Source organism: Chlorocebus sabaeus, chromosome 5 (genome assembly GCF_047675955.1).
Source record: "Chlorocebus sabaeus isolate Y175 chromosome 5, mChlSab1.0.hap1, whole genome shotgun sequence".
In the NCBI taxonomy this organism is placed as follows: domain Eukaryota; kingdom Metazoa; phylum Chordata; class Mammalia; order Primates; family Cercopithecidae; genus Chlorocebus; species Chlorocebus sabaeus.
In genome coordinates, this window is record NC_132908.1 from 52,736,433 (window position 1) to 52,750,684 (window position 14,252).

At 48.3% G+C, this 14,252-nt stretch overlaps 1 protein-coding gene across 2 annotated transcripts in view; it reads right to left on the bottom strand.

The window, feature by feature from the left end:
- Positions 1-12,809, bottom strand: part of LOC140711676 (liver carboxylesterase 1-like) — a 32,531-nt gene extending 19,722 nt beyond the window's left edge. The window contains exons 1-5 of one of the 2 annotated variants that reach the window (XM_073015387.1): positions 12,656-12,809; positions 8,387-8,591; positions 5,754-5,898; positions 3,163-3,296; positions 751-904 (exon numbers count right to left, since the gene is read on the bottom strand). In XM_073015387.1, the coding sequence (XP_072871488.1) occupies positions 751-904; positions 3,163-3,296; positions 5,754-5,898; positions 8,387-8,591; positions 12,656-12,707 (690 nt within the window). In that variant the 5' untranslated portion in view covers positions 12,708-12,809. Of the gene's footprint in view, positions 1-750; positions 905-3,162; positions 3,297-5,753; positions 5,899-8,386; positions 8,595-12,655 lie in introns of both variants that reach the window. The other variant, XM_073015386.1, reaches the window with a different exon arrangement.
- Between the last annotated feature and the right edge of the window lie 1,443 nt (positions 12,810-14,252).

Consider the following 14,252-nt stretch of genomic DNA (forward strand, 5'->3'; position numbering starts at 1 on the left):
CCAGCAGTGGGCTGACCCTCTGCCCACCTCGAGGCAGGCGGAAGGCTTCCTACAGCTCCTGGTACCACTCATCTGGTTTTTCATCCCAGCTCCCCCAGTATCTCCCACACCCAATCCCCCACCCCACCAGGACCTCTCACACCCCCAGGTTGTGTCTGTGTCCCACAAACCCTGCCCCATCCCTCCCCATCCCCGGCTCCATCCCTCCTTCCTCTAGCCCACCTCCCCTAGCCCACTAGGCCCAACAGTCACAGAGACTGTTGCCTCCTTCTTGGGCATGGACCAGCCATCAGACCACCCCAGAGGAATCCCCAGCCTGTCCATGTCCCCTCCACAAATAGTTCTGTTTTAACTAAACAATGACTTCTGTCCACCTCTTGTCTTTGCCTGCCCTCACTCATAATTTATGCCTATCCCTACTTCCCAAGAGAAGGGAAGTGAGTGGGAAGGAGAGAGAGAAAGAGAGAGTGAGCTCAACCAAGCTAGAAGAGGAGAATGCCACCATTGTAGGCTGCATCTTGAGATTCATATGGCCCCCGGACACTAAGCTGAGATCTGAGCTTCCTGGGGGCCAAGGAGAGCTTGGTCTTTAGCTTTCCACCCCCCTGATGTTGGGCAGTGAGTAACGTCAGTCCTGAAACCAGGTATCAGGGTAATCAGAGGTGTGCATAGCTGGATTGACAGGTATCCAAAAGGTCTCATCAGCATCACATCCAGTGTGGGGTTGGGCCTGGTGCCAGGAGCACTCACAAGAACAGAGACACTTTCTCCTCCCGCTGACTCTCCAAAGATGGTCACAGAGCCTGGGTTCCCTCCAAAGCTGGCAATGTTGTCCTGGACCCAGCGCAGGGCAGCCAGCTGGTCCAGGTGACCCCAGTTACCCCGGCTGTGTTCATCCCCTGTGCTGTGAGGAAGAGAACAGGTTGAGGGTGGGGAGCAGAGATGCCATGGCAGGACCTTCAGGACTAGAGATGGGGCTGGGGGCTCTCAGGGAGCCTTTAAGAATAAGACTGGGCTTCAGCATCTCTGAGAACCTGCCTTTATTCCTACAGCATTGTGGTGATGTATGGTTCTACATTCACTCAACTGGCAACTATTTACTGAGCATCTACTGCATGCCTGACATTATCTTATGAGCTAGAGCACATCTGAGAGCAAAACAGGCAACACCTGTGATGACACAGAGCTCCCACCACAGATCACAAGCAGATAAACAGATGTATAGAGAGAATATAATGATGTCAGGTAGTCAAAGTGCATTGAGGTAAATACAATGGAATAAGGAAAAAAAACAGGGATGGGACAGGGGATGCCATTTCAGATGGCAATCAGGGCAGGCTTTTTGGAGGCAGTGGCATTTGAGGTTTTGAAGACAAAGACCCTCATAAAACAAGCACAACAAGTACATGAGCCTTGCAAATATCCAGAGAAAGAAAATTCAGACAGAAGATAAAGCAAGTGCAAAGATCCTGGGGCCCAGTGAAAGAAAGTGTGAATCAGGAGGTGCAGCTAGAGAGGGCCCTGGGGCCTGGCAAGAACTTTGGCTGTCATCGTAAGGAACATGGGAAGCCGCTGCAGGGTTTTGTGCAGAGGCATTGCATGATTCAACGTACATGTTAAGTGATCACTCTCGGTACTGTGCGACTCAGCCTCAGTATAAAAGTGGCAGGAATCTGAAAGTAAGTGTTAGGATCATAATCAAGGTGAGAGACAGAGAGCTTTGGTTGGGGTAGGAGCCAAGGAAGATTGCAAACTAGTGGATTTTGAAGGTAGAGCCAAGAGGATTGTGAGAAAAGAGAGAGTCCAGGCTGCCCGTGAGGGCTTCTCCTGAGCCCCTGGGCAGATGCAGCAGCAGCAGCTGAGTGGAGGCGCAGTGGGAGGAGCAGGGGTTCTCTGTTGTGGAGGGGCGGTGGGAGTCAAGGATTCAGCTTGTCCCTGGGAAGAGCGGGACGCCCTTTAGACAGCCAGGGGCAGGGAGAAGGCAGTGAGTGAAGCCTTCGGGATTCAAAGGTGAAGTGGGCTGGAAACAGGGCCTCTGGGCTGCTCCCTGGGATCATTGGGAATTAGTAGGGAGGGAGAGGGAGACAAGAGAGGCCTGTGGACAGGGGGAAGTGGGGACCAGGAAAGGGCTGGGAAGGAAGCATGTCATAGAGCCTGAGCAGCCATCTGCTGCTGCTAGGAGGTCCAGTGAGGTTGGGTGGAGAGCAGAGGAGGTCATGGGTGACCACGAGGAGACCAGCAGAGTGGTATGATCCGGAAGAAACCTGACTGGCATGGGTGGAGGAGACACACGGAGGAGAGGAAGTGGAGAGAGATCATGAAGCAGCCTTACTGTAATGGGGAGCAGTGACACAGGCTGTGGCTGAAAGGGATGAAGATGATACTGCCAAGACTGGCCTGGGATGCCTTGGTCATGGGTAGACCAGAACCCATCCTCCATCTCCCTAGGCCTTCTCATCAGTGAGTGGAATCCCTCCCACAGCCCTCCTATCACTCACTCGGGATTAGGGTGCTGGGATGTTAATCCTTAGTAAAGGTTTATAGTAATTGCACCTTGAAGGAGATCTGACTCTTGTCCCTATGGAGACCTGATGGGGAAGACTCCATCCTTGCTTCCTGCACTTGCCAGATTTCAAGCAGAAAATGGGGTGAGGTGGCTGTAATAGTCCTCCAGGAAGGGGTCAGATGCTCCCACACCCCACCAGCTGCAGCCCACATTCCTTTCCCCACAACATGCTCTGAACTCCCTCTGTGACTCTGCCCCTTCCCCCCTTTCCATGAGAAGTCAGATGTGTCAACTTTCAAGGACTATGTTGCTTGCTCAGTGTCATGACAGAGAAATTTAATGTGCTAGAGAAACATAGGTGAAGAAGAGATGAGTCTTTCAGTGGAGGTAACTGGAGGCTGGGTCTTGTAGGATGAAGAGGAGTTCTTCAGGTAGAGTTAGCATTCCAGGCAGAGGGAGCAGCACATGCAAAAGCTCAGAGGCAAACAGACGAGTGTGACTGGGGAGTGAGAGGGTAGGTCGTGTCCAATTCTGATGAGGCTTGGATGCCTTACTATGGAACCTAGCTAAGGTCCCCTGAGGTCTGGCATGACCAGAGCTGGGTCCCAGCATCCTCGTGTTGGGGGCCCAAGTGCAGTGAGAGTCTCATTTCTTACCTGAAGAATCCCCAGATGCCCAGGCGGTATTGAATGGTCACCACCACCACGTTTTCATGGGCAGCAAGGGCCAGCCCATCATAGGTTGATGCTGCACCCACCATCAGCCCCCCTCCATGGATCCACACCATCACCTGGGCAGGGAGGAAGCAACATACCAGTTACAGGTCACAGAGCCTGGGAGCACTCAGAAGGTGTCTTATTTGGTGACCTACCTGTTGGTCACGACTGAAAGAAGATGTTATCCAAAGTTCACCAGTGCCCAGCAAGGTTGCAAAAGGCAGTCTCTCTCCTCCAAAATTCTCCCAACTGGGGCCCAAGCCACCACCCCACTGTACACACTCCAGCTGCCCCTTCCTTTCTACCCAGCCTCCAGTGCCTCCTCCTCCCAAGGCTCTTCATGCTGAGAACATCATCATGGGTATAGCAAAGGCTAAGGATGTTGTGTTCTCCCCTTCACTCCCATCACCCTCAAGCCTGCACTGTTCATGCAGCTCAGCGTACCCTTGGAGAGCCCTTGTATCTCAGTTTCATCTCAGTTAACTCTCTCAGTGAATTAAACTTATCTGTGCATGAATGATTGTCTCGGGAAGCACACATGCCTGTGGTGGTGTCTCTTCCTCAATTGCCTCCTCTATGCCTCTGCATTCCCAAATCGTATCCATCCCTCAGAGCCCAGCCTAAAACCCACCCAATTCAGGATGCCTTCAATCAATGGACTAACCCTGTCTGAGAACTTACTATATGCCAGGGACTCTGCTAATACCCAATGATGAGAGTGGATACAATTCCTCATGCATGATTCTTGCATTTTAAAAGTCCACATAGCAGGGAAGAAGTGAAAGGGGTTAAAATAATAATATTGTAATAATAATATTAATAAAATAAAAAAGAACTCATAAACTATGTCCCAAGTGCTGTTCTAAGCACAGTAAAAAAAAAAAAACCTATCCATTGGGTAGATACTAATACTGTCCCATTCTCCAGGTGGGAAAATGGAGGCACTTAACCTGCCCAAGGTCCTACAACTTAAAAGTGGTAGCAGCAGGACTTTAACCCAGGCTGTCTGGCTCCAGAGTCCACATGTTGAGCTGCCTGGCATACTGCAGGTGCCGGCCACAGTGCAGTGGGTCCACTGTTAGGGTAGGGGTACGAGCCTGCCTCTGCCTACTTAGTCAGGGACTGAGATCAAGTTTAGTGGTCACCCTTGACGGATCATATGTAATGACTCTCATTTTGAGGAAACAGAGGCTTAGAGAAGTTAAGAAATGTCCAGCTAGTCAAAGGGAGAACCAGGATTCAAACCTAGACTGTCTAGTTCTAGAACCTGTGGCCATTACTGGAGGTCCTCCTGCCTCCAGGTTCTCAGAGATCCTGTTTCTCCCACACCTCTAATCCCTGCCTGCGTCCTGGGGAGGGACTGAATGTGCTTTCATCTTTGTGTGAAGGCTGAGCCTGCGGACTGGCCTGCAATAACATGCTGAAGAGAGGATATGTCTCTACAGCCCAGATGGCAAGATATTTGAAGGCAGGGGCTGCGTGGAGTAGGTTCATGTTCTTCTTTTTCCTGAAGCCCCAGGTCTAACTGTGTATATGGGGCACTGAGTACACAATAGAAGAATGAATGAATGAATGAATGAATGAATGAATGAATGCATGAGTAAAGCTTTCTCCCACTTCCTGTGTCTTACAAAGCATATGTAGAGCCAATTTCTAGTCCCACATTTGCAAACCTGCTCCCCCACTCCTGGGCACCATGCCACGGTGCCCCTGGGAGACTGGTTGGACACAACACTCCTTCTTTTTACACCCTGGAGTGGCCTCCTTTGCCAGAAAATCCTACCCACCCTGCAACCCGTAGCTGTCAGCCTGCCCCACCTCCTGCCCTTCATTTATTTGGGAAATGCTGATTCATTGGGTCATCAGCCTCTGCCAAGACAATTAGGGAGGGAAAATAGGTAGAAAAAAATACCAGATAATTGGCCAAAGGCAAAAGGAAGTGCTTTTGGGTTTGTCCCACATTTTTCCCTCAGCGCCCATACCCGGACAGTGAAAGTTACCCCAGATGAATATTGGTGTGCTAGAGAAAGGCCACATACAAGCTCAATGCCCTACTCCATGTCAAGAGCACTGGTTTGAAGATCAGAAGACTTCAGTCAAAACTACCCTGCTGGGTGACCTCTCCTTCCCTGTCTGGGCCTCAGTTTCTCCACTTAAAAAAGAAGAGTTGGGGTGTAGGCTATTCTCTAAGTTCCTTCTACCACTAACATTATTGGAAATCATGTCTTACCCACTCTGTGTATCAGATTGTTCATCTAGTAACTAAAAGTAATCATTCTCATCCTTTTATTAGCATGAGGGAACTTGGAACAATTAAGATGTTCATTAAAGATGCACAGTAAACTCCCCCAGAGTCCCTGTGTCATGAGGGGAAACTGAGGTGTGGAAAGCCTGTATTTCCTGTGGAGACCCTGAAACAGTCCTGGCCTGTGCAGCTCCCTCCTTAAGCTGCCTTCATCCCCTTCCGGTCTGCCCCAGAAGATCTGGGGTACTGGAACTGACACGCCTTGACCGGGGATCCCACAGCTTACCGGCAGCCTGTTTTTCTTGGTCAAGTCAGCAGGAGTGTAAATATTGAGGTAAAGACAGTCTTCGGAAACCTTGAGAGGAATGTTCTCCTTTCGGTTGGTCAATAGGTCTGAGATAGACTGCCCCGCCTTGGGATCCTGGGAACATCTGGGGAGGGGGAGAAAAGAACCCTGAAGTTCAGCGGGATCTAAGCCAGGCGTCCTCTTTGGCAAGGCCTTGGACTGGGAGGTTTAAGCCTGAAAATGGACTTGATATTTAGAGACTTACCACATTGTAGTGAGTAGGAGGCTATCAGGGGCTTCAGGTGGGGGCGCTGGGATTCACTAAGGTCTCCTAAGACCAAGCAGACTGAGAAGGTCTTCACACCTCTTTCCTTCCCGGAGCCTTAGGGACTCCCAGCATCAAGGAGGGGAGACAACAAATACACCGATCCTCCCTGGGAGGTGACATTTCCCGCAGTAGCTCAGGGGTAAAATCTTTGTGGGACAACATCAGAAGAACTGTGCTCTAGTCCTCTCTCTGCCACTTATTTGCAGGGTGATTTTGGGTGAATTCTTTTCACATTCTGGGTCCCAAATCTACCAGGTCTAAGTGAGAGCAGTGATTTCTACATGGGTCTTGCAGCCCTGACACGCCAAGATTCTATCATCTGGCTCTTCCAGGAAAGTGCTGTTGCATTGCCCTGATAAACGATCTCAAGGATACAACATAGATGAACATTGGTAATATTTATTGAGTCCTCCCAGTGTTCCAGGCACTGTTTTAAGCACCTTTTGTATATTAACTCATTTAAGCCTCAACTCAGTCCCATTACATAGGTTCTATTATCTCCATTTTACAAATGAGAAAACTGAAACCCAGAGAGGTTAGAGAACATGACCAATGTCATATAGCCAGGAAGATTCATGCCATGTGGTTCTTACACACAAGTATATTATAAGCCACAGTCCCAGATCTCAAAGTACCAGAAAGCAGGCGTCAGCACCCCCAGTAGGTACATAAAGAAACTGAGGCATTCAGGCTCTGGGATGACACAGCTGTCAAGTGACAGAATCAGAGTCAGCAAAGATGACTTCTTGATTTCCATCCTGGGAGATTTTCCTACAGAACACCAAGTACAAGCGGCGTAACAATAATAATAATAATGCAAAGACATTCCAATGTGTAGAAAGGGAAAAAGAACTCAACTTGACTGGTCATCAGATAAATGCAAATTGAACAGGAAAATAATATTGCTGTTATTGTTATTATTATTTTGCCTATCCAATAGCCAAAAACATTTTTTAATAATCCCAAGCATTGCCAAGAGTGCGCCAAATGGAGATTTTCATACATCAATGAGAGGAGTGTAGTTGGAATATTTTGGGAGGGAAATCAAACAAGAGATATATACTCTTTGACTCAGAAATGTCATTTCTGAGAAGTTATCCAAAAATATTCATAAATATGCATAAAAGTTTCACTTTCATTATGTTATGTTATTAAAAACATCATATGTAACTTAATGAACCCAAATACAAGCTTGGGGAAAATTAATTATGGTTCAATACCCAATGTAATGCAGCTGTTAACATCAGGCTGTGCTATATCATGGGATGGAATGATGCTCATGACATACTTATAAATGAGCAAAGCAGACATCCAAATTATCTCAATGTAGCATTGTATTTTAAAGGGAGAAAGTATAGCAACAGACAAAAAACTGGAATACAAACAAAATATTAGATGATAATATTTTACCACCTAAAATATTGATAGTTGTTCTCTCTAGGTGCTGGGATATTGTATGTGATTTTAATATTCTTACTTTTCCTTCTCTGAATTTCCCAAATTTTCTGCAATAAGTATATATGACATTTGCAGTCACAAAATAAAAACAGTAAATATTAAAACAAAAACAAAGTAAAGAAGGTAGCCACAGGTGGACTGTTGGAAAGCCTCCGAATGCCTGGCTACTGAGATGAGTGGGTTCCGCTCTGATGCCTGTAGGGTCCTTGGTACCCTGGGGAGTGGCGGTGAGGCCAATTAGAACCTTTGGGCTTTTCTTCCCACCTTGGCCAGGGTGAATGGACACATCTGCCATCGTTCTCCTCAGGAATAGGGAGTTGGGCACACCTGAGAGTTGAGCACTAGCCGAGTGGACATCTCAGTACACTTGCTACCCACACACCTCCTGGCCCACCCCTCTAACCAACTATGTCAAAATTCAAGACCGTGGAATTCATGGGATCCTTCTTTCTGATCTCCCTCACCTGCTTAACTGCTTCTTTGTTTCCAAGGCACTTATCCTGTTCTAACAGATCACACAATCCATGAGGTAATTTGCATGTTGTTCTTCTCTGTCTCCCGCTGCTAGAATGCACGCTCCATGAACCTAGGGATCTTTGCTTTGTTCACTAATGGATCCCAAGAACCCAGAAACATGTTTGGCACACAGTAGGTGGTCAATAAACGTGTGTTAAGTAATGGACTCCAGAATGCTGTGAGACTTCTGGAATGTTCTTAAGGGTCTACAATGATCTTAAGGATTCCAGAGCAAAGGATCAGCCCATCAGGGGAACTGCCTTGACTCCTTCCTGCATCACTTTGAGGTGAACAGCCCCATGGACACATACCACAGCCACCCCTGGCTTACATAGGAGGGTAAGAGGTGGCATTCTTCACGAAGCTCCATGGCTCTGCAGGCTGTGGTGGAGTAAACCTCAGGGGTCCAAGAGGGGGCTTGGCAAAAGGGATTCCCAGGAAAACAGTCACAGGCTGTGCAAATCCTTCTAAGCTGACGAACTTCCCCAGCACTTTGCCATGCACGGTGTCCACCACAGGTGGCGAGGACGGGTGCCCTGCTGGACATGGAGAAGAAATCAAGATGCATCAGAGGCAAAAGGCTGGACCCGGATTCAAGGTGGGGTTTGCCACTTTCTAAGTGCATGACTTTGAATAAGTCACCTAAACCCTCTAGGCCTCAGTTTCTGTTGATGTACCATAGGGATGAGGATCAATGTCCTTCCTAACTCATCGAGCCAGTTTAAGGAACCAAATTAGAATTGGAGGCATAAAAACATCCAGCCAAAAATAAACGCAAGAAGGAGAACTACTAGGAAAGAACAAGATATTTAGCTTCCCCCATAGAAGCCTCTGGAAACATTTATCCATTAGAATCCTGGCACTGAGCCGCATGCTGGATGAGAGGATGAACAAGGGGTGCCCCATATTCTCAGAAGCACTGACCCTTGTAGGGAAGGGTCACATATACACCTGGGCCTACAACTGGGAAGGAAGTGGCCATGTCCTGGGAGAGGTACCCATAAGGCAGTCTAGGAATTAGAAGAGGGCTCAAGGCCTTCTGATTGTGGGCATCATGGAGGAGCTGGGACTTGCGGTAGGGGAGGATTGAATCAGGGGAGATGAGACGCAGGGGGTGGTACACAGCAGAGAGAAGAGGATGTGCTGAGGTGCAGAGCAGCAGAATGCAGAGCCTGCCTGGGGAAGGAGGCATGGCCCACGTGCACCAGGTAGAGTCTGGGGAAAGTGGAAAATATTCCTGTTGTGACAGAGCACAAGTCAGGGAGGGCCTAGAATGCCAGGCTAATTGCTTGAGTTTTCTTTAGTGGACAAATAAGCAGCAGGAACCGTTCCAGATAAAGGATGTGATCAGGTCGAGGATGATTCTTCTGGTGGCCCTGGGCAAGTCTGCACCATTCTTGCAGCACAGACAACGCTTCCTCGCTGAGCTGAAATTCATTTCCCACAGCCTCTGCATCAGTACTGGTTCTACCTGTCATGGGACTGTACTGGCCTGATCTGACCTGCAGCCTGTGGCCTTTCAGACACTTGATCTTGCTGCCCACCCCTCAGGTCCTATCTGGCTCCAGTGACCTCAGTTGATCTAAGCTTCCCTCCTAGGAAATCATTTCCAGCCTCTTGTCCTCCCAGCTGCTCTGCTTTGGATACAGACAAGAAGACATCAACACCTCCCTCAAAGCGTGGGGCTAGAACAGAATAGAACAATTCGGATTTGGTCTTAAAGGGGAATATCCAATCACAATGGAAACCCCTTTTGCAAAGCCCAGTTACACAACAGCATCCATGTGTCATCTTATCAATAGTCAACCCTGTAATGTCAATATTTAGCTTCATTTTTTTTGTTTTTGTTGCTAATTACAAATAATACTGAGATGAACATCCTTGGAAGCATGTGTATTGACACAGCAATGGGTGGTGGCATTACAGGTGGCCTGTTTTCTTGGTGGTTTCCATGTTTTCTGCACTGTATGGGATTTCTGATCTTCACCTGAAATCCTCCCACCTCATCTTAATTGTTTTAAAATTTTAAATAAAAAAAGAAAAAAATATGAAGAAATATGATGATGTCTAAAAGGTATTTGAAAGACTTGGAGACCAGGCACAGTGGCTCACCTGTAATCGCAGCAGTTTGGGAGGCCAAGGCAGGCAGATCACTTGAGGTCAGGAGTTCAAGACCAGCCTGGCCAACATAGTAAAAACCCCTCTCTACTGAAAATGCAAAAATTAGCTAGGCATGGTAGTGTGTGCCGGTAATCCTGGCTCCTGGGGAGGCTGAGGCAGGAGAATCACTTGAACCCTGGAGTCAGAGGTTGCAGTAAGCTGAGATTGCACAAGTGAATTTCCAGTCTGGGTTAAAGAGCAAGATGGAAGGAAGGAAGGAAGGAAGGAAGGAAGGAAGGAAGGAAGGAAGGAAGGAAGGAAGGAAGGAAGGAAGGAAGGAAGGAAAGCAGGCAGGCAGAAGGAAGGGAAAGAAAAGAAAAGGAAAAGACTTGGTCCCTGACCAGAGGTGGGGGAAATGGAAGGGAAAGAAGACCAAAGAGCTGGCTTGTGATGCTGGATCACTGTTCACATAGGCTCAGTGGAGATGTCAGTGGGATATCCTAGCAAGATGACGCCACTGGACAAGCACACTTCAAGGCTGGAAGGAAGTCTTGTGGGGGAGCAGGGCAGAATCTTCTCTTAGACCATGAGGGGTACATACCATGGATGTGTATGACTTCAACAAAGATGCCAGTGTGAGAGGGAAGGGAAAAAAACAAAGATCAAACACAGGGACCACTACAGCCAGGACAGAATATCCATCAGTGTAGGGAGGAGAGAATGTTCCGGCGTCCTGGAAGCCCAGGGAGGAAGAGGGTGAGGAACCAGCTAAGAGTGCTGAGGGCTTCAGGGAGGTGGAGGAAGGTCAAGGCAAAGAAGAAACCACTGGGCTGGTCTTTCTCAGCTCAGGGTTTCACTTCAACAGGATGAAGAGGATGGCAGCCAGAATGCCAAGGGTGAAAAAGTGGGTGAACGGGGGGAAGCAGAAACAAGTATAAGAACAAGAGCAGTTGCCACTGATGTTATATGGAACATGAACATGGTGGGCACCTACTATGGGCCAGGTATGCATTCCAGTTCATTTAAATTAATCTTAAAAATGTAGTCTTGCTGGGTAGACATCAACATGCCCATTATACAGAGGAGGAAACTGAGGAAGTGGAGGCAGCCTGTATGGTCTTCCTAAGGAAGGAAATGGACGGCATTGCCAGGAGTAATCAGAGGTAAAGGAACATTCAGTTTCAAATAGGGTTCCTCTCTTCCTCTGCCCTTCCCCACAGTTCCAGAGCTCTCACACTGTCAGGCTGCCAGAAGGAAGACAGGATGCAGACGGGGCCTGGGCTGTCAGGATTCAGGACCCAGAGACAGACCCAGGCATGATTTTCGGGTTGACCTTGGGCAAGTACATTTCCCTGTGTGTCTCTGATTCTCCGTCTATAAAATGGCACGGGGGCATTTCGAGGCCCCTCACTGCACCCCTGTATGTACCATGTCTTTTGCTTTCTGTATTCTGATGCTCTGGCATCTGAGGCCTTGTTGACCTTGGAGAAACTGTCCCTCCCAGAGTCCAGCCAACCCGGAGCCCACATCTCAACCGCCTCTTTGATCAGGTGGCCACGCCCTGGCCACTACCCACCTGCCCTAATCACGCCAGGGTTAGGTACAGACAACCAGGAAGAACCCCTGTGCCCCAGAGCCTCCTGAATTATCCCAACTCTCCAATCTTCAGCCTGCCTGTCGTGTCTTTCCTCTTCTATCCTTGGAAGCCACAGTAAAAGCCCCTTGGCCTGAGATCCGCCCTGTCCCCTCCCCATGCTCTGCTGCTTCCCCTTGTGCCCCCCACACTGGTGTCCTCCTCCTTTTGAGATCATGAGTAAGAAACTGTCTTTTTAATGGCAAGAGGTCCTGATATAGTGGCCTGACCACTGCTCAAATTTTCTGTTCATACACTGCATTTTAAAACAAGGCCTTTATATTTATCTACCCCTTTTTCGTGCTTTCTACATACCAGGCGCTGCCAAGAGTACTTTAAAAACAAGGTCTCATTTCGTCCTCACCACAACCCAATGAGGTAGGTAGCACTGCCACCTCTATTTCAGAGAGTGGGTAACCCAAGTACGGAAAGGCTCAGTCTCTTGCCTACGGACACACAGCTGTGAAGCGCCCAGTGGGAACTCAAACCCACGCACTCTGGTACAGAGAGGATGCTCTGAATATTCTCCTGAGCCGCTCTCTGTGATCCAGCGATAAGGGGACTAATTAAGGGACAGTAAACTGAGCTGCCTAAATTTCTTGTGTGTGACGCGTGAGGTAGGCCAGATGCGGCCTGCATGGGGGGAGCAGTGCAGGGCGGTCTCAGGATGTTCACCCTTCCTGCAGCTCCGCGCGGACCGGGCTGGTCCGGCTCAGCTGCTCCAAGTCCAAGTCCAGGTACTGAGGGCACGCACAGTCGCGGAGCCAGACCTGTTGTGTGTTTGACTTTCTAGGCATCTACGTCCACCTCGGCCCAGAACAAGGATTTCAAAAAGTGCCCCGCATATTTGATTTCAGAAGGACTCACCCCAAGCCGTGAAAGCAGCGAGAGTGGCCAGGACAAGAGCACGGAGCCACATCGTGGAAGGACGACAGTTCCCAGGGCCTGCGAGGTCTCCGTGCAGCTCAGAGGGACTGCCCTGTTCAGCCCTGGAGCCCAGCCCCGCCCTGAGTTACCACCCTGCGCTGCCAATTGCCTAATCCTCTAATTGGGAGATCTCAGAAAAGCCCTGCCTTTCCCCAGATTTCCCTGGGCTTCTATTGAGACCTCAAGCCACGCCCACACACAGTTTACTCTCTTTCATCAAACCACTCTGGACTATACTCTCAGATTACAGAGAGCTGTAAACTCGCCCAACTACTTGTTAGATAAGGGTTTCTCCCTTGCAGAACTTTAACCTCAGTGCGCTGTGAGGGTCCTCAAAGGCCCGCACCAGCAGGCAGATGCTTTTAGGCAAAGGGGAGGTTTAATCTGAGGTCCTCAGAAAAAAACTATAAAATGTTAGAGCCACTCACACCTCACAGCTCAGCTGGGTAAGTTAGGATATATCTCAGCTCCCAGAGCTGGTGTTTCATAGCGTTCCAGGCTCTCAAGCTTGGAAGCGATCTTAAATTTCATCCAGTCCCCTTTCTGAGGCCTGAATTACCTTCACAGTGTCCTGCCAACTGGCCCAGCCTCCTGTCACACACCATCAGTGTCAGAGAACTCACTACTTTCCAAAGCAGGAATTTTTGTACATAATAAAAAAATAAACTTCGTCCTCCCATAGTCCCTGGCTCTAATCATCCATCTATCCATATACCCACCCATTCTGTGAACATTAACCAAAATGCCTGGCACCTGGCCACGTATAATGGATACAAAGGCCAATTCAAGACATGGTTAAGCATCTTTTGTTTTGTTTTGTTTTGTTTTTTTGGTTTTAACCATACACCTTTGCTTCATGTTTTTATTTGTATTTCTTATTATACTTTAAGTTCTAGGGTACATGTGCACAACGTGCAGGTTTATTACATATGTATACATGTGCCATGTTGGTGTGCTGCACCTATTAACTTGTCGTTTACATTAGGTATATCTCCTATGCTATTCCTCCCCCCTCCCGCCTCACCACAATAGGCCCCAATGTGTGATGCTCCCCTTCCTGTGTCGAAGTGGTCTCATTGTTCAATTCCCACCTATGAGTGAGAACATGCGGTATTTGGTTTTCTGTTCTTGCGATAGTTTGCTGAGAATGATGGTTTCCAGCTGCTTCCATGTCACTACAAAGGACACCAACTAATCCTGTTTCATTGCTGCATAGTATTCCATGGTGTATATGTACCATATTTTCTTAATCCAGTCTGTCACTGATGGACATTTGGGTTGATTCCAAGTCTTTGCTATTGTGAATAGTGCTGCAATAAACATACATGTGCATGTGTCTTTACAGCAGTATGATTTATAATCCTTTGGGTATATACCCAGTAATGGGATGGCTGGGTCAAATAGTATTTCCTGTTCTAGATCCTTGAGGAATCACCACACTGTTTTCCACAATGGTTGAACTAGTTTACAGGGCCACCAACAGTGTAAAAGTGTTCCTATTTCTCCATATCCTCTCCAGCACCTGTTATTTCCTGAC